General features: G+C 35.9%; 1 protein-coding gene across 5 annotated transcripts in view; it reads right to left on the bottom strand.

Moving 5' to 3' along the window:
* The window catches only part of eif4ba (eukaryotic translation initiation factor 4Ba), an 83320-nt gene that overhangs the window by 34854 nt on the left and 24081 nt on the right, over positions 1-24385 (bottom strand). For all 5 annotated transcript variants that reach the window (XM_028825866.2, XM_028825867.2, XM_028825868.2 and 2 more), the window contains exons 4-9: positions 22981-23097; positions 7074-7128; positions 6718-6864; positions 6427-6558; positions 6043-6207; positions 5539-5776 (exon numbers count right to left, since the gene is read on the bottom strand). In XM_028825866.2, the coding sequence (XP_028681699.1) occupies positions 5539-5776; positions 6043-6207; positions 6427-6558; positions 6718-6864; positions 7074-7128; positions 22981-23097 (854 nt within the window). The remainder of the gene's footprint in view (positions 1-5538; positions 5777-6042; positions 6208-6426; positions 6559-6717; positions 6865-7073; positions 7129-22980; positions 23098-24385) is intronic.

Here is a 24385-nt window from a genome sequence, read left to right as displayed (position 1 = left end):
GAGTTGCCTCGAAAGCTTGCATATTGTAATCTTTCTAGTTAGCCAATAAAAGGTGTCATTTTGCTTGGCTTTTCTCTCTCTCTCTCTCTCTATATTATATATATATATATATATATATCTATATCAAAGTGGTTAGATGTCCCAGTGGGCACCGTTGATTCAACTGATTCAGTCCAGATGCTGAGTAGGAGAGGTCATTCCTCACAAGTTTCTGGGCAAACAATGAGACTTGTGAGAGAAGCTACACAGATACCAAAAACCAGCTTGAAGGAGCTACAGAATTTAACAATGTGGACAAGTCAAACATATCCCAAGATCTACATTGCACTGCTCTGTATGGAAGGGTGGCAAAGAAGAAAGCAGTACTCAAAAAGAACTAGGTGAAAGCACATCTAGAGTTTGCCAACAAGCACAAGAGAGAAGGTTTGTGGTCATATAAGAACAAGGAAGAGTTTACGGCCAAAATTCCAAGAGATTTGAGGTTCCAAATTGAACCCTGCCTACACCTCCAAAAACAATCATCGTAACAGTCTAGTTCAGTGTTTCCCAAACTCGGTCCTGGTGAACCCCTGTGGCTGCAGGTTTTTGTTCCAACCGGATTCCTAATCATTGACAACACCTGATAGCACTGATCTCATTTAATTAGCAGGGTTTTTTTTTCTTTTATTCGACATTCAGACAAGCACAGCAGCATGGTTTTTACATTTATAAGACATTTAGAAATATTTCTGCTTTTGCTATAGATTTAAATGCTTAACTCTCTTTTGTTGATTGCATTATACTTTGCCCTTTCTCTGTGCAGTTTTCCCCCTCTTCATTGTATCTTAATAATGACAATTTAAAAAGAGCAGATCAGACACCCAGGCAAACAACACTGAATAATCAAAGGCTGCAACTACTTTAGAGTTAGACCCACTAATTAGTAAATAATGGATCAATTAAACAATTAGAACACCTAGAAAAGTAGAATGAAAATCAATGAAAATATTGTTAAAAAGTAAAAAAATACATTATTCCTATATAACTGCTTGGTACATTTTAATATTTTTTTTTTTTTAGCAAACTTAGTTTTCTAATTTCTATATTGTTCCCTAAACACAGAACTTGGGAAATATCAGTTCACTTAATTAGCCCAGGAGTTCAATTAAAAACAGAAGCTGGTTGGAACAAAATCCTGCAGCCACAGGAGTTCACCAGGGCCGAGTTTGGAAAACAGTAGTCTAGTTTGATGGTGGTGGCATTATGCATTAGAACACCAGTCCTATCCATCTAATTCTGAAAAAACAACATCAAGTCGAGTTCTGAAGGTCCCTAAATTCCTACTGTCCTTATTACATGTGTTTGTGGTTCTCTAAATGAACAAAAGTTTTCTAATGCTTGCACAGAATTTACCTTTAACAAGTTTCCAACTGTGACCCTGTGCTCTTGTTGAACTCATTTTAAAGTCAGTCTTGTTCCACTTGACTAATTAACTTCATAATTTAAATACTTCCATTTGTCACCTCTTTAAATCCTTTTGCTTAAACTGAAAAGGTCTAATCCCTTTAATCTTTCCTCATAACTCATTCTCTGTGGTCCTGGAATCAGCCTTTTCACTAAATCACATTCCCATTATGCTGTGGGGTTGCATCAATCATTGCAGAATATGCTTCTGGTCAAAACAAAAGGAATAACGGATGGCGGAAAGTACTGCAAAGAACCTGCTTCAATTATCTTAAATACTGAAGGGTGAACATTAATCTTTCTGCAGGGCAACAATCCCAGATATTAGGTGAAAGACACCTCAGCGTGTCTAAAGGATAAAACGATGAACACCCTACAATGGACCAGTCGAAGCACTAATTGAAAAGTGAACCAGTCAAGTTAACCAACAGCCAGCAACAAATCTACCTGAATGACTGGGTTAAAAATCACAACTAAATTGTGTGCAAAGCAGGGATATGCAGTTTTGGTTTGCTGTAAAAAAACAATAATGCATCACAAAGAACAAAATTTCATTGAATAATTAAATATTTATTCATTAAAGGTAGGGAATCTGTTGAGGGGCTTAATACATTGCAAGGCATATGGAGAAACACATACAGCAGTGGTTGCATTCTTTGTCTTCTCTGGGTTTTGTCCCCAGAAACTCTAGGGACTAACTACTTTTTTCAAAAGGTCTTTAGCCTTGTTGAAAACAGAGGACATTCCTTACACAAACTAATGGGAAAACTGTGCATAAATATCCTGCAACAATGACACATTGATATACATCTTTTTTTTTATCTTAAACAAAAGCATATTCTTATCATATTGCTTATGGTAACTTATAAATGAAATGCAACATTATTCAAAAATGTAAAAAATGTAATGTTCATTTTAATCTTTTATTGCAATTATATTAGAAAAGAGAAACCATGAACAAGTCAAACAGTAATCAACTCGAAAGTCTCAGATAACTGCTTTTTTTTTTTAGTCATTTACAGTAGTATACAAATAAGGCTGTTTTATACAAGGTAAACTTGGATTTTATTGGTAGTCCAATAAAGGGCAAATAATATTTATTTCATTACACTTATGGCATTTTCTAATGATTAGGCATTTCTAAAACAGGCCAGTTGTTGTGAAAAGAAAGGTAGATAAAAACAGTTTGATCAAATCTATTATTCCACCATTTACTGCAGATTACAAAAGAGCTACAAGACCCCAGCCCACAAGAAGGAAACTTTCCATCCATCCTTTATTGAACCTGCTTAATCCAGCAATGGTCACAGTAAATTAACCCTGATGAGTGTTGGTGTACATGTGTTATTGTGAGTGGAGGCAAAACAGATCTGAGTAGACCTTTTATCTATCCCGTATAAAACAGAAAACTCTTGCCAGAAATAGATCACAATATCTTTATAAAAACGTTGGTTTTAGTTGATATTAAATACAAGGCCAATGCTGTCTTATCAGAAGAACCCAAGGCAGAGCGCAATTAAAGCACAATTATTATTAGATTATATCATAAAAACACTGAAAACAAATAATTATTCTAATTTCATATAGAGGCTTAACTGTAAAGTTAAAAATATTGTGAATCAACTCTTTGTAGTAAGACAGTATCCCATTGGTCTTGTCCATAATTTAATATGATGTCCCTCAGGATTAAGAAATCAAGCATATTCTTTCATTTCTTCAATCTGCATGGTATGCTATTAACAGATGTAACTTGGAAAGACAATAACTTTAGAAGCTGATGGCTCCTGGCTTTTTATCAATAGGACCAAATGATTATTTTTACATTAGCTTCCTTAGTGGACAAATTTAAGGACAAACTGATCACAAAATTTATAAGCACCAAAAATGAAAGAACTTCAGGGTGGAAAAGTAAGGAGCTAAAATAAAGTTACAAGGGGGAAAAACACCTGTATAAGGTATATAAGGTCAACAATTCCTCAGTTCCTAACTGTATGGTATATAAGACCACCAGCACAAAGGATGTTAGGAAAGCTAAAATGCAGAAGGAGAGAAATATTGCAGAAAAGGCAAAAGATATCCCAAAGAGATTTTTCAATATTTTAGTAGTAAAAGAGAAATCAGGGAGTAGGTGAAGAGTATTAGAAACAGTCAAGTAAAGCTCGACTATACAGACAGTAAATTAGCAAATGCTTTGAATTTGCATTTTACTTAAGTTCAGAGTATTTGACTGAGTTGATAACCTCATAAAAATAAACAGAGACTACAAGAGAGGTACTAAGTATTTTGGAAATTAAAGAAGGAGAAGTACTACTTAGATTAAACTGGCAGAAATCTAACACATTACTAGCACCAGAAATAATTTATCCTTAAATATTTAAGGAGGTTAATGACTCAGTATATTCCCTTGATGAATATTTTCAAAAATCTCTGCGCATTACGGAAATTCCTAAAGTCTAGAAGGTGACAAATATCATACCATACATATTTTAGAAAGTTTATCTTCAAGCAAAGAGCCATAGACAAATGAAACAAATTACCAAGTAATGTGATGGAAAGAAGAACTTTAAGACCTCCAAATCTCGATTTAATGTTATTTTGGATAATCTAGGAGAATAAGTCTGGCAAACTTATTGGGCTGCATATCCTGCTCTTGTAACAATTTTCTAATCTCTCTATTATAAAAAAAAATCTTGAAAGGTTGGAAGGAGACAAGATGTGATTTTCTCAGAGACACACTTTCACGTCATGCGAGACGTGACTTTGTGCCAAGAGATTTAACCACGCCAGGGGCTGTAAATAAAACAGAGTAGATGACAAAGTAGAACGTCGTAAAGAATTTAAAAATGTTGGTCACAGTACACATGCAGAGCAGGTCACAAATAATGTAAATAAGAAAATTCGAAAGTCTCAAAAAAAGGATAGTAAAGATCGCATTAGTGCAAACAAATGGAAATTATTACTCGGTGAAATAACAGAACAGCGAAAAGAGATCGAATACATTGTTCAGATTTAAAGTTTCAGTCGGAGACTTGTAGATCATCTAATTCGGGTTGCCATCAGAGAAAAAAAAGTAGTGTTTCTTCCCAATGAAGAGGTGTATCCACGAGAATTAAAAGATTTTGGTGAAAGTGTAATCCCGCAAAAGAAAATTTCAAGCACGCACACGGATCAATCATTTCTCATTTGTGTGAATGCTATTGCCAGACACACTTCTTGTAGAGAGAAACGTGCTTGCAAAAACTAAATCAAGAAACATATAGTGTAGAGTTATCTCTTGTCTTCAAACACACTTTTAATGGCCTTATTTGCAAAGACTGTGGAGATTAAAAAAAGGTGGTGTCTGTCGGGGAAACATTTAATTCTTTCATCTGGCATAAATCTGACAAGCTCATCTTGACCATATTTTGCTTTGAATGAATGCACCTTTGCTTATCAACAATAATTAGATTATCACCCGAAAATCAAATTCTATCTTGTTTATAAACACCATTTTTCACTTTGCATCATGTTGACTTCCATGTAATGAATATTTAATTCTTCCAGGCTGAAGTGTAAGTTGATAAAACAAAATCCCCCAATACTAAATGAATAAAAAATAAATGCAATGTCATTATGAGCACCCAATTTTTCATGTATTTTTGCTGGTTGTCAATGCATGTAGCTATGAATATGATTCATGAAGGTTTTAATATTCAGTATACCACCTTAAATCACTGGAATATGTTCAGAGATATTTTTAATAAAATACTCAAGAACAGAATGAAAACTCTATTTATCTCATCCAAAGACATTTCACCCAAAACCTATGATCCTTTAGAACATTTATTTTAATTTGCCATTAAACTGTCAATGGCTGATAAACAAGATGGAGAAAACAAGACCTTTAACATTAGATGACTAAAATTCCTGAAATCAAAAACAGACTACTACAAATGAAACAATTGCTCCAGAAAATGGAAATGTTAAGGAGGAAAACACTTTTAATGGTTGACAAGGGTCTGACACAAGTATAGTACCTACAAGTAGAGTATTCAAAAATGATCAAACTATAGTTGCAACAAAAAATATGGGATAAATCAAGACCCCCATACTTGCCTTTCTCTAGGTCGACGCTCTCCCATCCGGCTCTTGTCGTCCTCCAGCTGCCTCTGAAGTTTCTCCTGCTCTTTCTTTAGCCTTTCTTCTACCTCCCGTTCTTTGGCAGCTGTATCCACGGGTTTAGCTCCCCCAAAGATGGATGCAGCCCGACTTGTCTGGGAAGAGGGTGCTACCACCACTTCCTCCTTGGGGACACTCCTGGGCTTCAGATTCAGCTTGGGTCTCTGAGGAGGACCTAAAATTCAACACATGTTAAGAATGATTAAAAAAGGTAATTAAAATAAAAGGACTAACATGGGATTAATATCTTAAATGACTGGCCTAAAATCAGGATTCTGAGCTCATTACATACTCAAGAGTTCTCAAAATCAACCTAGACTTGGCGTGTGGCTTTTAAAATTTAAATCTACCCGTAAACTCCACAGTCAAAAAATATGAAATGCCTTGATTGGAGTCAGCTTGACTCCTCTACAATAACTTCAACAAAACAGTTTCTCTCACCTCGCTCTTCACGCCTGTCATCTCTTCTTTCGTACCGATCTTCCTTATCACCATAGCGGTCACCATAACGATCATTACTACCCCGAAAATCATCTCTCCGGTCCTCATAATCACGGCGGAAACCACTTCCAAAGGGCCGTCGCCCCCCACTTCGAGCGTCATATCCTGTTGAAATTAAAAGTTGGCAGTTAGAAGTAAGCAGTGCCATGCTTCACTACAATTGATTATTTGAGCTCTTTTGAAATTCTTTCTGTAGGAAGATATTTATACAGTAATAAGGCAGATTTTTTATTAATAGCAATTTATGAAGAAAATACTTTTAAAGTACATCTAAAATGTTAATTCATCCAGCAATAAGGAGGAGGGAACAAACAAAGGACTAACCCAATTTGTCAAAATCTCTTCGGTCACGATCATCATATCTTTCCCTGTATCGTTCTCGACCACCATCATAACGATCCATTTCTCTACGAGGTCCATCACGGAACCGGTCTGACTCATAACGATCCCGTGACCCTGGACAAACAGAAAAGCAGGGCATCATATTTCCATTATAGTATGCAAATGTTTTCAATGAAACTTTACCTATTTGTAGAAGTTTAGAAAAAATTCACACAATTCAAAAACAGGAATTATACCTTCATTTAAAAAGTATTACTTTACATCTTTACTCACTTTCCCCAAATGAATCTTCTCCACGGCGGGGTCTACCATCATCATCTCCACTTGGTCTTGCTCGCCAATCACTGTCAGTCTTATCTGGGCCACTGTCACCTCTGTTCCGGTCACGATCCCGGCCAGACATAGAACGTTCCTCTCGGTCTAGAAAATAGTGTGTAAGATCTTAGAAAAAATATGCAGGCGGACAACCAACATAGACTGAAACATTGAGGACAAAATGTAACTGCAAGTATGGCTTTACAAGCAACACATTTCAAAGTAGCCAGCACAGGGTTTTACAAGAATAACGGAAGAGAAAATGGAGAGAAAAGCAGTACAATTGAAGCTGTTTTATGTGTAGAGCAACATACCTTTCTCTTGAGACTGGTCTGCAACGTCCACCCGGATCCTACGGTTGCCAAGACTCTGAAAATCATAGACACAAGAGTTAAGTTCCACTCACTGTGCACAATGCTCAGGTAGGCTGTGGCAGTTAAACGATGCTCAATTGGTACTAAGGGACTTGAAGCGTGTGAAGAAAATATCCCCCACACCATTATACCACCACCAGCCTGAACCATTGATACAAGGCTGGATGGATGCTTTCAAGATTAGAGGCCAAATTCTGACTCTACCATTTGAATGACGCAGCAGAAACTGGGACCCAGACAGCATTTTTCCATTCTTCTATTGCTCAATCTTTGTGAGCCTGTGTGAACTATAGCCTCAACTGCCTGTTTTCAGCTGACAGGAGTGACACCTGGTGTGGTCTCTGTCTGCTGTAGTCCAACTGCTTCAACATTCAACATGTTATGCATTCAGAAATGCACATCTACATACATACATGAGTGGATATTTGAGTTACTATTGCATTTCTATCAGCATGAACTAGTCTGGCCATTCTCCTTTTACCTCTGGCATCAACAAGGCATTTTCGCCCAGAGAACTGCAGCTCACTGGATATTTTCCCTTTTTTGGAGCATTCCATGTAAACCCTAGAGATGGTTGTGGGTAAAAATCCCAGTAGATCAGCAGTTTGTGAAATACTCAAACCAGCTTGTCTGGCACCAACAACCATGGCACTTTCAAAGTCACTTAAATCACCTTTCTTCCCCATTCCGATTCTAGGTTTGTACTTCAAGTCATCTTGACAATGTCTACATTCCTAAATGCACTCAGTGACTGCCTTGTGAAAGGCCGATTAGACAGTTGTGTTAACAAGCACTTGACCAGGTGTATCTAATAAAGTGGCCGGTGAGTGTATATTTGAGGCTTTAAATGTTTTCTGAGATACAAGTTTAGTATTTTCAACCCCTTTCTGGTACAAAATTCCATCAGGAAAAAGAAATGCCGTCCGCACTTAAAGCAAATAGTTTAATATGTGCATACCTATATTTTTATATTTCTGGGTGCTTTTCTTCTTTTAACTTAGTCTTTACTGTATAACCAATTATCAGCACATATAAAAATACTATATTAAGGACAACAGGATATGTGTTTTTGTAAGGATCCTCTCAACACAGCCAAAGTGTACAAAAAAAACAAGTCCTATTGCCTTTTTAATCCTAACTGAATATGTGCTGATCCTGGTTTACTAGGTTGATTACCCCAAACGCCTTCTCATTTTCTCTCATTCTCAATAGTCTCATGTCTCTTCCTTCAGTCAGTCAGCTCTTTCCCCATTTAATTCCCTTTCTCGATGGTCCAGTGAGCACAGGTGTGTTTAAAATAATCTACTGAGGTCACTTGCAGTAAGACACAAAACTACTGTCTGTGTAATGAGTTCTGGGGAACCTGCATACCAGAATGTCAGACTAGACTGAACTTGGTTACTTTTTCCATGCAGCTCTGCAGTAACTACAGGAAGATACAATAATTTTAAGGTACACATATACTTGAATCATTAAAAACTGTCTAATTTAAAGCCGCAACATTCTGCATTTGACCTTGTGAACGACAGCCAACTGGTTGTTTCTGACCATATGTCCAGTGCTGCCAGTCATCTGATTTAGCAGACAGAGAAAAAAGTAAAGGATACCTCAGGGAGGATAGTTTCTGTTTAATAATAAATAAATGTATGTATGTATTATATAGATTGTTTATCATGGTGCCAGTGAGTGGTGATGTGTTCCGTGTTGGTAAGAGAACTTCATTGTAATCTGTACAAGTCATAATATAAATACTACTACTATTAAATATTAATCAACTGCTGCATACATTCAATAAATATTCTACACAAAAATCTTTACTACTTTATTTTTACATCACTTTGTCACTCATCTGTTACTGCAGCTTTTAAAAAGATATAGTGCCAAGCAAAATTATTCAAGTCCCTTGAAAGTCATCATAATTTCCTGCATGTCAAAACATTTGTACACATTTATCTATTCAGTATTTATAACGTGAACTCTTTTGTTGTAAGAATACATTACCAAAGTCAAAACAAACCATTTTCTCTAGATATTTAACTTATAATCCCAATTTTGCACATTGTTCAGAGGGATTCTTCTCCATTCTTCTTGGCAGAATTTTGAGAGACCCTCTAGGTTGGTGAGATGGTGCCCCTGGACAGCAGTTTTCAAACGGTGCCACCGATTCTCAATGGTGTTAAGACCAGGGTTTTGACTTGACCATTCCAAAACGTTCACCTTTGTGTTTGTGACCCATTCCAGTGTCACTATGGCCTTACACTTAGCACACTTGTCAGGGTGAAAGGTGAATCTTCTCCCAAGTGATAGACGCATCGCAGATGGGAACAAGTTGTGCAAAATTGTGTGGTACTTGTGTCCATTCATTGTCCTTTCAACTCTGACAAAATTCCCAGACCCAGGACATCCCCATAGCATGATGCTGCCATCAAGATTCACTGTGGGTCTGGTATTTCTTGATGTATGGAGAGTGTTAGGTTTATGCCACACATACCTCTGATGTATGGTCAAAAAGTTCTGTTTTGATCTTATTGGACCATAAAACCTTCTCAGACAATTTAACTGGGTCTTTCTCCTGTTTTGTAGCAAATGCCATACTTGTTATTATGTGGACCTTCTTAAGGAATGGCTTTTCTTGCTGCCCTCCTGTAGAGGCCTGTTTTACAGAGAGCTCTTGAAACTGTGGACCCCTGCACCTTCACTCCAGTTTCAGCCAAAGAGCAATGCAGACTTTTGAGAGTGATGGTTGGATTTTTAGTAGCCTTTCTCACCAGTCAACGTCTTGCTCTGATGTTTAGTTTCAACAGACATCCTGTTCTAATAAGATTCTGGGTACTCTGATGAAACTTCCACTTTCTGATAATGGATCCAAACGTGCACAGTGGGACATTCGGACTCTACCAGTATTTTTATAGTATTTCCTGCCTTGTGTATTTCAATGACTTTGTTACTCATATCAGCAGAATGCACATTTGTCTTTTTTTGTCATTTGTGCAGTGACTATCCAATGAAGACTATGGTCCTTACAAAGGGGGGCTTTCTATACTCAGAGACAGAAAGACTCACAAGTCATACCTCATTATGTTTAATTATGACTGTCAAACTATTGTTACCTTTGTGTCGTTTGTGATTAATTTGTCATTTGTGTAAACCTGGAGCTTCCAAAGCACATAGGTTTAAATACTTAATAATTTTTTTTTTAATAATTTTTTGCATTTATATAGTGCTTTTCTCACTACTCAAAGCGCTCAGCAATTGCAGGTTAAGGGCCTTGCTTAAGGGCCCAACAGAGCAGAGTCCCTATTGGCATTGACGGGATTCGAACCGGCAACCTTCCGATTGCCAGTGCAGATCTCTAGCCTCAGAGCCACCACTTACGCAAATACTAACTTCAAAGATGATGTTCTTTAGTTAAATATCTACAGAAAATGGTGTACTTTTGACTGGTAATGTTACAGCATAAGAGTTCCCATTAAAAATACTGAATGGATAAATGTGTACAAATCTTGTGGCATGCAGAAAATTATGAAGACTTTCAAGGGGATTGAATACTTTTGCACGCTATTGTATTTCAGCAAGCAAACAGCAGCTAGTTTCCTTTCTCATCTATTCAATGACAGAACAACCACCACATTTCTGCTTTTCCCGTATCTTGATCAGATTAAAACTTGCTTTTTAAGAATTTTTTTATCTTGGCCTATTGTCTTCTGTAACTGCCTCGGCCAACATGTAGCTTCTCTATGTTTAACTTTTTAAGTACCTATTCTTAAGATTGTTTAATATGGAAAACGATGATCTGCTGTGGCAACCCCTAACAGGAGCAGCTGAAAGAAGAATTCTTAAGATTTTTTTAAAGTAGGAAGGTGATTCTCAAACTTGGAGTCCCCTGCTCGGGGTTGCAGGACTCTCCAACCATGGTACAACTAATGTTAAATAACATTTTGAAACATCCCCTAATTGAAATATATTCAAGTTGGAAAACACTGATGAAAATATAAGTAGCCATGAATAACATATCTGATTATGACTCAAATGCATCCTGTTAAATATAATCCACTGTTTTGTGCCATAGCACACAATCCTGTTGTTGCAAGTGTTGTGTTATTTAGTTACCAAGTTGCCGCACCTTCACAGCAACACCTACCGGTGAAACCAGGGTTGAAGCTAAGAACCCAAAGTGTAAATTGACATGGAAATGACAGTCATGTCTTCAGAATGCATTTGTAAGTATTCATGAAAACAACAAGGAAACCCTACATGCCTGCAATAATGTACTCTCGACTGAGCTGATTTCTCACACAGAGAACCACAGACATATGGATGTACGGACCTTCACATCTGGAACTGATGTTATTTTGGACAATCTAGGTAAAAAGAATGGATCAGCTTGTCATGCTGACTGGCATGTTCTCATAACAACTGTTCTAACGTTAAAAAAATAAATAAATACATAAATAAAACCTCAAGACTTAGTGGAACTACAAATGCAATGTTTTAAAAAAGTACCATGTGTATTTTAGAAAAGCAGTCTATGAAGTCACATAACACTGTTGAGAATCTTATCCTCTGAATAACCATACATTTGCAGAGCACTAGAACAGGATTTCAGAGATGTAATCTTGGACTGTTTTTGACATAAAAAAAAAAAAAACAGTGATAGAAGATGCCAGTTTAGATTTATTATTCTGTAATACTCAGGGATACAATTCAGAGTATAACTGATCAAAACTTTAGGATCCAGTGGCAATAAGAACACATTTCAAAGTGTTTTGGCTGTGTGTCTACTTAAAAACTTTTTCATTTTAATACAACAAATTTGGAGCATATTTAGCAGTCATCAAAAAACAACCTGAGACAAACTTGTAAGAGTAAAGACAAAATTGAAAAGTATTAAGAAGAACTTGGCAGTGGATAAATAAAAAAGCCAAATAAAAGTTGCAAATAAAAAACAGTTGTACATGTCATAAAAACAAACAACTCCAGCACTACCATGAGTGCAGCAATTAAAAAGGATATAAGTAAAGCTAAAACAATAAACATGACACAAAGAGATTCTTTCAGCATTTAAGCAGTAAAAGAACTGCCAAGGAGGAGGCAAAATGCATTTGGAACGATAAGGGAAAACGAAAACATGTAGACAGTCAAAAAATGAATGCTATAAATTTATATTTTTTGGATGTTTTCACATATAAAGAAGGTATTTAATGATTTGGACTTTTAGAGAGAGAAGTGCTGCTGCTTTGATAAAAATGTATCTTGGGAGAGCTCAAGAAGTTTATGCGAGTTCAAATATAAAACTTTTCAAAAATCTCTGCACAACTGGGAATTTCTTACAGAAGGGCAGCTAGTAAATATGGTTCAAAGAAATGTGATCAGGCTGACCCCAGCAAATATATTGGGAGTAAGCATAGCATGAATCAATGGTAAATGAAATGGAGCAATTACTAAGGATGAAATCATGCAGCACATGACATGAACATATACCCTGTAGTCAGCCGGCATGGGTTTTGACCAAGGGTTCTGAAAGTCGGTTCTGGGGGCCCACTGTGACAGGTTTTTGCTTCATCCAGATTCGTAATCAGTGACAACTGACAGATAACACTGATCTCAATTAATTAGCTGTTTATTAACTCTTCTCTTATTCTACATTAAGAAAGCACAGAAGCATGATTTTTACATTACACATTTAGAAACATTTCCATTTTTACTATAGATTTAATGCTCAACTCACTTATGTTGCTTTCATTATATTTTACCCTCTGTGCAGTTTGCTCCCTTCATTGTATCTTAATAATGACAATTTAAAAAATAAGCAGTGCAGACACCCAGGCAAACAACACTGAATCATGAAAGGCTGCAACTACTTTAGCGTTTGACCCACTAATTAAAAAAATAACGGATTAATTACACAATTATAACACCCACAAAAACAGAATGAAAATCAAGATGAAAATACTGTTAATAAGAAAAAAAAAAAACATTATTCCCATATAACTGCTTGCTACATTTTTTTTAACCAAACTTAGTTTTCTAATTTCTATATTGTTCCCAAAACACAGAATCTGGGAAACAACAGTTCACTTAATTATCTCAGGGTCCAATTAAAAACAAAGCTGGCTTGAACAAATACCTGCAGTGGGTCCGCAGGACAGACTTTGAGAACCCCTGGTTTAGACAGTTAGATTGTGTATCAATAATATGTAGGAATTCTATGAGGAAGCATAAGATATTGTTGATCTGAATTTTCAGTAAGATTTTGATAAGGTTCCACGTGAAAGACCTGTGATCTATCCATCCATCCATTTTCCAACCCGCTGAATCCAAACACAGGGTCGCGGGGGTCTGCTGGAGCCAATCCCAGCCAACACAGGGCACAAGGCAGGAACCAATCCCGGGCAGGGTGCCAACCCACCTGTGATCTAACTGCTGTTTTTTCCCCCTGAATTTAACCTGCCCATTACACTTTTTATTAACTGTAAATAGGAGGGTTGTGCTGGTTATACAAATTCTACGTATTTGAAAACACAATCCTTGCTCCCTCTTCAATTAATCTTCATCAGATGATGCCATAGTTTGCTGTACAGGACCATAACCTTTTATCAGCAACTCTGAATCAAAAAAGCGTTGAAAACTGGTGATTTTCTTTTTTTCTAGGCTTCACATAGACACCTTTTCATTCCTCAACAAGCAGGAAATGTTTACAATAATTATTTTTACCAGCAGCTTTTAAATGAATAGAGCGGTAGCTGCCTGATCTAACTTGTTGATTGCCATACAATGTGGTTTTGATTCAAGTTATTTATAAACATAACATTGGTAATTCCAACAAATTCTGTAATTGACCAAAATGAAATGCTTTACTGAATAAAACAGAAAAGCCAAAGCATTCATTGGAATATTTGCTGATAGCAGTTTGTGGTAATGCCCCCAAAACAATAATGTAAAAAAGTAGAAAACAAAATGCACTGTGATACCTTTAAATCTAAGATTGTGCCTAGTGGGATTAGGATGCAGGAAACGATCACCGTAAAGCAAATGTGTGCATACGCATGTCATTTAAACAGCACATTACAAAAGTGTCCAAAACATGTTTTTCCCCCCCATCTTAAAATTTTTTTCAAAAGGAATAAAACATGCCGCTGGTAGATGTCAGTGTGTGCTGAACACTAGATCTAGAAGGTCAGTTAAATTGAGGACAGTGCGAAGTTGTGGGTGATCAAGGACTGACTCTTGAAACTACCTTTACAGCTGAATTAAAACAATACGCCTTATTACTTTAGGAAATGCATGTTAAGTGAACAGTCAGCTATAGTGCAAACTGTGTGTATAACCGCATGCTGGCACAGATAACTAAAATGTGCAGTGCCAAAAAGACCCTTTAAAAAACATGATAATATAAAAACATAAAAATCTGAAATATAGCAGTTACTTCCCATTGTGTTTAAAGGTAAACACAAGACACTGTTTGCATGCTAGGGTGCCTAACAGCTGTAGCAAAAAACAACAGTAAATCAGAGATCTCAAATGCAACAGTAACCTTCACAATGCCATAATCAAAGACCAGCGCAGCAGAAGTAGAAAAATCAGCCCCCAAATGCTGGGTGAATGAACGTGTTTAAGAGGCAGAAGGCCATCTTGTTTTTACTAATGATCAACTCCATAAGCTAAAAACTTGTGAGACACGAATAGGTTGAGGGACACTATTTAGGGGACATGCAAAAAAAAAAAAGAATACTCCATCCATCCATCCTCTTCCGCTTATCCGAGATTGGGTCGCGGGGGCAGCAGCTTGAGCAGAGATGCCCAGACTTCCCTCTCCCTGGCCACTTCTTCTAGACATTTGACGTAAATAATTTGATAAGTGACCTGCAGGCACATCACTGTGCTGACCTTTCAACAATGCAGCACCTAAATTTATTTTTGCTTTGAAGGAAGCAAATATAGAGCCACAATAGACAAAGGGCATCATAAAACTAATAACAGGGGTTATTGTTTTAAATGACAATTTCTATTCTAATGCAGAATATTTAGAATTCTGTAATGTAATTCATTAGTTGGAAGCAAAATACACTTGGCAAAGCCTATAATTTAGACATTTATATTTCTAAATATATATATTTCTAATTTATATTCATATTTCATTTCATACACAAGCCTTGCTCAAGAGATTAACAACAAAAAAACTTGCTTCAGGTTTTAGAATATGAGCCTATAGCTGTTGCAGAGTTTGACAGCTAAGTAAACTCAAATGTTCACTTCTACAAATGCCTCTGTTGCTCACTGTTGCACTTATGGGAAAAAACAACTTAACTGGAACATTCCTAAAAGGGAGGTTAGGGTTAGTTACTATTACTACATAGGAAAATTTCAGAAAAATAGAGAAAGAAATAGAGGATGCTCTTTTGTGTAGCTTAACTTGCTTCTCTCGTCAGCTCGGTGACAGTAAACTAGTACTAAATAACCTAGCACTGTACAAGTGATATTGTAGCAACTAGACAAAAACAGTAAACATGTGTCATTTACATACTCTTCAGCTACAGAATGTACAGTCACAGTAAGAGCAGCCAAATATAGCAGCATATCAGTACATTCCTTCTCTCTGGAATAGCAAAACCTTTTTACTGCAGATTCTTTGCAAACACAAAAATGCTTTATGTGCTGGGTCTCCAGACTATGAATTACCAGCCCCCTTCAGTGTGAGGCAGAGGGGACTCATTGAAAACATTTCCAACCTAGCCAAATGCTTTAGGACCTTACAAGAGAGACAGCTAAGCTCTTCTACAGATCACTGCAGATGACATCCCATCAACTGCTGCTCTGAAATGACTAACAGAAAAAGATTTTATTTATTTATTTATTTATTTATAAAGCACTTTAAAAACAACCTCAAGGCTGACCAAAGTGCTGTACAAAGAAAAACAACACATAAACACATAAGAGCTGAAGATATTCTTAATAGATAGTATAAAAAGTATACAAATAGCCACCATATTATACAGGGTTAAAAGCCAGACAGTAAAAATGTGTTTTTAAAAAGGATTTAAAGGCAGCTAGCGAAGGAGCCTGCCTAACATGCAATGGCAAATCGTTCCAGAGTTTTGGGGTTGCAACTGAAAAAGCTTACTCACCTTGGAGTTTGCATCGTGCCCTGGGAACGCGTAAAAGCATCTGGTCTGCTGACCTGAGGGAGCGAGATGGTACGTAAGGGTGCAGCAGTTCCGACAAATAAAGAGGGGCACACCCATTAAGAGATTTAAAAACAAATACAAGGATCTTAAAATGGATTCGAAAACAAATTGGAAGCCAGTGGAGGGAAGCCAAAATCGGGGTAACATGCTCATGCTTTCTTGTGCCAGTTAAAAATCGAGCAGCAGCGTTTGCACCAGCTGTAGGCGAGCCATGGAGGCCTGGCTAATTCCAAAAAGAAGCGCATTACAGTAATCTAGACGAGATGTTATAAAAGCATGTATCACTGTTTCAAGGTTGTGCTTAGACAACATAGGCTTGATTTTTGACAGCCGCCTCAACTGGAAAAAGCAATATTTTACCACTGCATTCACATGGCTATCAAGTTTAAAAGTGGAGTCCATTTTTACACCTAAATTTGTGATCATTGATTTCTCAAATTGAGCCACAGTGGAAAGGTCAATGCAAGGGGTCCCGCTGGTGCTATTGGGCCTAAATAGCATGACTTCTGTTTTGTTCTCATTAAAATTTAAGATTATAACGAGAAAACTGCAAAAGGCACCCCAGAAAGATTTAATGACATTAAGACTGACACTAAGACTGACTACTGTGCTCAATCCACAGCTAACAGCTATTGCAGGTGTAGTTTATATGAAATATACCTGCTGTATTTGCAAATAACTTACAAAATCAGTATGTTTAATATGCCTGAAACTACCTTATCATATCAGAGGTTCCTCAATATGTAACAGCAAATTAAAATATAATGATAAAGGTGCATACAAAACCATTTTTCCTTTCCTCTAATCATTAAGGATAAATATTTAACCAGCACAACAAAGCAAGAAGTGTGAAAATAATCCCAAATGCTTCACAAAAGCACCTAATGAGGAGACTGAAGTGGCATGTACCGATTCAAAAACAATAAAAGCATCACTGGAAAATATTTTACTATTTGGAAATTTATAATGAGATACGGCCATTTTGAGATCTCAAACACAGGTTTACCTTTCAGAAAGTCAACTTTTTACTCGGCAAAGAGGCACTTGTTTACTGGAACACCAATAAAGGGCATTTTCCTGCAGTTGCTTGAAGTGGCACCAGCTTAACTGTCTAGAGCTTTGAGTAGTGAGAAAAGCACTATATAAACATAAAAATTATTATTATTATTTAGCACACTCAGTAACAATTGAAAACAAATGTTCAGGTCTTCTTAAAATTTACTTGATGAAAATAGAAACAAATAACCCAACTAGAAAGCTTAAATGCTTCCTTTGAATCAAGAGAAAACAAACTGCCACCAATATTAAGTGAAGTACTGCAGTCATAAGGACTAATTAACCTCTTGAAGAAAACACTGTCTTCTTATTGTTACATTGCATTTGATTTATGTGGCAGATTGAGTGACTAATAAAGTTGCAGCCTCATTTTGTATTAATTACTATTTTTAATATTTGCGATCATACTTTGTTGTAAAAAAATTCACAGTGCTGCTAGCTTCACAGATTTTTTAATATAAAGTTTAATTTACTGAAATAGGAAGCTAATTTTTGGAGTAAAGATTTGTTAGTATAGTTTAATTTTTTCAACTAGTTGTGCCACGATCATATAGAGTAAAACTAAAATTTCAATTATTCTGGACTCTATATGAAAACAAATGCATCTTCCTCTTGCTGTTTAAATTTTGTCTTACTGCTTTGTGTTCTCACAAAAATATACTTGTATAATGTTCTAGTTAGAGCCCTCCTTACTATAAAATGTAAATACCTACTACTGCAGGTTCATTGCCAACATGTGCTGGAGTTTGTGCTTTATGGAACCAATTATCCATAGCTGTAAGCAATATTAAAGGGACATACGAGGGGCGTTAGTTTCGACGTTTGCCGCTGGGTGTATGTACTATAGTAGACTGCCCTCTGCATCATTTGACCAAACAGAGTCCTTGAAGTGCTCAAGTGATTGCGTGATGCAGTGTGGAGAAGACGACCCAAATTGTGGCAATAAGTCGAGTGGTTTCTGCATCACGACAACACTCCCGCCCACATAGCATTGAGCGTGCAGCAGTTTCTCATGAAAAATGGGATGAAAATGGTTTCTCACACTTCCCCCGTCACCTCCCAAGGTCCTTGCACCCAGCAATTTTTTCTTATTTCCAAGAATGATGAGAGACCCTAAAGGAAAGTGTTTTCAGGATGTAAAGAAGGTCAAGAAGCAAACACGGAGACACTACAGGCTATCACTTTACAAGTGTTGCAGAACAGTTTTGAACAATGGAAAAAGAAGTGGGACAAGTGTCTCAGGGAGAGTATTTTGAAAGTGATTCAATTTTTGAAATGTTCTGACCAATATACAATTTGTTAAAAAAAAAAAGTGTTATTTTTGAGCCCCCTCACAGCATTCACATTGCAAGTATGTGAAAATCATATGTAGTCACCAATTCTAGCAGGTTTTTATAAAAAAAAAAATACAAAATTAATCTTTGATTATATGACTTATACTAGATTAGATTTCAACATATAACTGCAAGAGTTGGAGCATGTTTCAATAAAGTTTGATAAAGGCAGGACCATAGCTGCTACAGGTTACCAGTCAAGTTTGGGACTTGTTACACGCTATACATTAACTTACACCAAGCCAGTTTGAAGTGGTCTGTCACCATATGTCCTATGTGCATGTCAAATAGAACAAACAAAAAAATAAAAATATTCTTTTGGCTTTGGAAGGAAATAGGACTACATGGGAAAAACCTACACAGATAAGTGAATTTAAACCCATCACCGAATAGCCATGACACAAACTGGCTTAAATATGCTTTTAAGAGTTAAAATAGGAGGCCTGTGTATGAACAAGCCACATGCTATGATGACATTATGACTCTGCAGCTTTGTAGATGGATGTTTCTGCTCATCAATGAAGCCGAGCCTTATTTAACTTTAACATTTATGGTACAGTATATATTAATTTGCCAAAAAGTATGTTGTTAATTAGAATAGAAGTGAAGGGGCTGGGGTCAAGTGGACAAGGACTGGCATTTTATTTTTGCAAACCTACCTAAATTTAATGCATTCTGATACATGAAACGCTGCTGTTTGTTGGTCAAATTAAAGGCACCTTTTGACAGTGTTCCTAAAAAAAATAAGCCTAATAATTGTGATTATCACTCAGGTGCTGTCCTTGCATGGTTTAGTTTATATTGTGAACTGAAGTACTAAACACAGGCTCGTTACCAGGCTCAGACAAGCAGTGTCTATTTTAATTACAGGAGAAAACTAAAAGTTCTGAGGTTATTCTATTTTCTGTTGAAGACGTGCCTTTTTCTTACACTCTGCTGTTCCACTCCATCAATAGTACAACTCCTCAAATCATCTTTTCTCAGTTTATTACTTCACTTTATTTAATATTAAAGCCAATATTCCTGCCTTCACTCTCTCCAAAAATCTGACCGTCAGATTCCTGTTTACTTCCCTAATACTTTGTGTAAAGAACCATTACAACTAAATTACCGCAAAGCTTATAAAAGCAGGTTCTGAAAAAAGGTTTTTGAGATTGTCTAATGTACCATTTGGGGTGAAAAAAAAAATCAGCCAATCTCAATCAAAACATCACTAATATTAATCAGACTATTCATCAAACTTATTTCCATTCATATAGAAATTTGTATCCCATCACTAGATATGGTGTTCTTCAGGGCTCAAAACTGAGATCATTACGATTTTTACTGCTACCAACTAGGGTTGGATGATGTGGATGCTGAATGCCATCATGAACAATGCTACAGACACACTAACACTGTTGCTTTAGCCAACAAATTATTCAGCAGAGGTGTGTCAACAACCGGTATTAGACCTTGTTTATACCAATAGCAAAATACCTGCAGAATACCTTATTGTGACTGGAATTGCTAAGTTAGAAGTTTTTTTTTTGGTTATGTAAATTAATACCAAACAGAAACATACAAACATTTACAAAAACAGTCCAAAACCCATTATATCTTCTCACAATAATGTTATGAACTATTAGATGATAAAACAAGTTTATGAACAGCTGTGGTTCCAAAAAAAATCAATCAGCTCAAAAAAAAGCATATTGTTTGCACCAACCAATTTGTTTTGTGCCTCCTTTACTTGTTTTTCAGACTACATTTTAAGTATTGCTTTCAACAAATTTGCCTTCTTTGCCATTACCATGGTAAAAAAACTGTGCAGGCACTCTCTGTCTGTTTGACTTTATGCAAGGCATGACAAAACTCTCAACTCGTTACCACATTAATCAAAGACACTATATGTCATTTAAGTCTTTTGTAATGGTTCCAGATTATTTTTTGTGGCCAGTTACATTAAGTATTTTCAGCTGGGCATCTTGCACCCAGTGTTCTTAACAGCTTCTTCAATCCTTTTTTAATCCACAATATACAGTTGTGATAAAACAAATAGCAGAACAACATCAGTAACCCGATGAACCACTGTTATTAATAGTAGGGATATTTCTGCATGGCACATAATTTATTTGTAGATGTATAAGTGTAATAGAAAAACAACAGACCCAACTGTCAAGACAGCGGTTTGCTGCGACTTGTTCACTGAAAGGGCTGTGTTCAAAGTAACACCAATGTAGAGTTTAATTAGGAAATTCATTTATTCCATAAAACAGGTGTCATTAATTGTCCTTTATTAAGGAAGAAGGGAAGTGAATGTTTTACACATCGTTATAAATCGTATTTCCTACTAAATCACTAAGTAAAATTGGCCACATTGTTCCGAGGAACAACATTAATTGATTAAAATGTTTATTGGAGAGGGGAAAACGTATAAAGAAGTGCAGCAAATTATAGGATGCTCAGCTAAAATGATCTCAAATGCTTTAAAATGGCAACAAAAACCCAAAATGCAAAAGAAAATGAGCAGCTACTGTTAAAATGAATCAAACAGTCAAAATGGCAGATTCAGCCAATCATCATCTCCAGAAACATCAAAGATTATCTAAAATTGCCTGCAAGTTCTATTACAGTCCATAGATATTTGATCGAAGCTATCAGCAAAACGTTTCCGTAAAGCACCAGTTAGGGGAAAAAAACAACGTGTAGAATCGGTTAAAATTTGCCAAGAAACACATCGACTGGCCCAAAGAGAAATGGTGCAAAATTCTGCGGACTGATGAGAGAAAATCTGTACTTCTCAGGTATAGTGGTCATTGACAGTGCGTCAGATGACCCCTGGGTACTTAATTCAAGTCATAGTACACTATGAAGACAGCATGGTATGGGGAGGTTTTTCATATAACGGTGTTGGCCCTATTTTCACATACCAGGGATCGTGGATCAGTTTGAATACATCAAAAATACCTGAAGAGATTACGTTGGCGTATGCCGAAGAGGAAATGTCCCCGCAACTTAATAGGAGTTGAGTTTGAAGAGAATGAAGTCAACACTATTTGTTTTGAACAGATTAATAATCCTTTCCTTTGCTTCCTGTAAAAAATAACGCAGACTTGATAAAATTTGTTAATGCTTTGATTTGGAAATGAATGTATAATGTTTCCACTACATTTGAAATATGGAAATATAAGATAAAATATTTGCATATTTTTTTATTAAGAAGTAGCTGTGGAAAATCTAAGTACTGAACATCAAAAGATTGGCTTTTGAATGCTTAGTTTTCAAAAACAGTGAACTGAAATTTCATATTGCCCTTTCTTACTATCAGTGGAATTTGTAGTTATTCACTTTCACTCTTATGCAGATGATATTCACTTATAGTTTCCTTCTGACCTAATGAGGTTTTTTGCACTGTGTTAGTGATTTAAAAGATTGAAGTCAATTCATTGAATGCAGAAAAAAAAAATTCTATTAATTGGCAGGCATGATACAGACAGCAGTAAGCTTCCGTCACTTGACTAGGAGGCTCTCATGTGCACAGATGTCTGTAGTGCAAAGATCACATATAAAGAAGAGGTATTTATTGGTGTATATTTTCCCGCGTATGATGTCAGCCATTCAACATTTTATTTTACAGTGTTTGTTTAAATAATGTGTTGAGTTTTTTTTTTTTTTTAAATTATAATACAAAAGATTGGTATATTCAAAGCATGCCATGAATACATTTTTTTTCTTTTCCTCACACTACTTTTGGCATCATATGACTCTACACATGCTGGACAATGTTGTGGTATTTTACAGATCTATTCTTACACATTTTGGGACAGATTTTTCTAGTCTGTTATTCTGTTTTTAGATCAACATTTGCAGTTATAAACACATTTTAAAACAACTCTGTAGAACCTTGAACGTCACTCGTAAACATAAGACCCTTGATTTACCACTGTTTGAGTCTACAACTATTAAGTATCCATCAAAGTAAGCAAAATCTAGCTTATTTTATACAATGGAAAATACTGCAACACCTCTGATTTTTCCAAACTGTAAAGGGTGTGCCAAGATGAAATTAGTGCAATCAACATTTATAACGGGAATTTTTTTTTTTTTTAATTTGGATACCAGAAAAACTGTTCGACAATTGTAGGGCCTACGCTATCGCAAGCCACTGGCTCTTTCAGGTTTATAGTTTCCCTTTATGAACAGTGATGGGTCCTCTATAAATTAAAAGAAAAGGAAAAACAGCCATTTAAGGCACAAGTAGTTATGTTCAGCTTTTGTCCAATAACTCACCGCTTCATTGAGGCTTAGTGCTTGCAACAGTGATTCCACATCATCAAATTCTGCATAGCCAAAGCCTTTGAGTCTCTCAGGATTGCCAAGTTCCCTTGGCAGTCGAACTGCACTGATCTAGAATTAAAAAATAAAATAAAAAATATGGCTTGGAACAAAATAAATAAAAACACGTTCCAAGGTAAATTTCAAGTTGAACATCTTATAATATGCAGCAATGTTAAACACTGCATTTTTCTTTTAGATTAAAACTAGGCAATAAAGCTTTTAAAGCAACATGAAGGTACTTTCTGTACAATGGTCAACATGGTTAATAATAATAAGAACACTCTGAGTTAAACCCTAGCATGTGAACAGATATCGGACTTCTAGTTTCAGCAATAAGGCTTGGAATACACACACACAATTAAACATGTCTTGCTTTTTTAAAGTCTACAACTGCCCATTGTCAAAAACGTCTCCTCAGAAAATTAATTTAAAAAAGAAAATACGAAAAAAAGGGTGCAAAAAACATTCACTGGCAATTCAGTGAAAGTTTATACATAGAAATGTCCACTTTAAATATATGGAAGAACTGGTAATTCAGACCTTTTCTCAATAAAAATTAATTGTAAAATTAGGCAACAGAAATATACTAATTTACATGATTCCGCAAATTACCTTGGTGACAAAAAATAAAAAAAACTACATCCTTTACAAAGAATGTTCAATTAGTTATTGCTAAATATATTACAGTAATAAACAGTGACTTTATTGCATGTAGCGGTAATACACAGCAATTTAGCACTAACACAACTTGTTACAAGATATATTCAGAAAAGACATTACAGACACAATAATTAAAAACATTTTTTCCAGCTTCTGCACAATTATTCATCTACATATGCAGTCACTTAAGAAACTTAGTCCTACTTAAGGTTTGAATAAACATAAATTTCCAAAAATTGTAGGAATGCCATAAACATTAATCAAATACACAATCCCAGAATATAAATTAATGGCAGAAAATTAAAATTTTTAATGTCTATTCAAGTTTATAGTGTAACATTTAAAAACATGTTTACTGTTAAGTTATATTAATTGGAAAGGTTCTACCATAAGCTCTGGTATACAAAACAGGCAAGAACACTTTTAAATGGAACCAAAGTTTAGAAAAACAGGCACAATGTCCTAAAGGATTGCCCTAATAGTTGTGACCCACAAGTAACAAGGAAATTATAATCCTGAAAAATCTGAATGACCAGTGGTGATGCAATCAATCAACTGGCCACCAATCTAAATCTGATGATTTTCAATACAGAAGACTTCACTAATAAATAAGCCCAAAACACAAAAACCTATTTTTCAGCGCCTGCTTTTTTAAGCTTAATGGTAATTTAGTTGTAGTAATCCTTTACACTATATA

The sequence above is a fragment of the Erpetoichthys calabaricus genome, chromosome 3 (genome assembly GCF_900747795.2).
Source record: "Erpetoichthys calabaricus chromosome 3, fErpCal1.3, whole genome shotgun sequence".
In the NCBI taxonomy this organism is placed as follows: Eukaryota; Metazoa; Chordata; class Cladistia; order Polypteriformes; family Polypteridae; genus Erpetoichthys; species Erpetoichthys calabaricus.
Note: the sequence above shows the minus strand (reverse complement) of the source record. Positions and strands in the feature narration are given on the sequence as shown.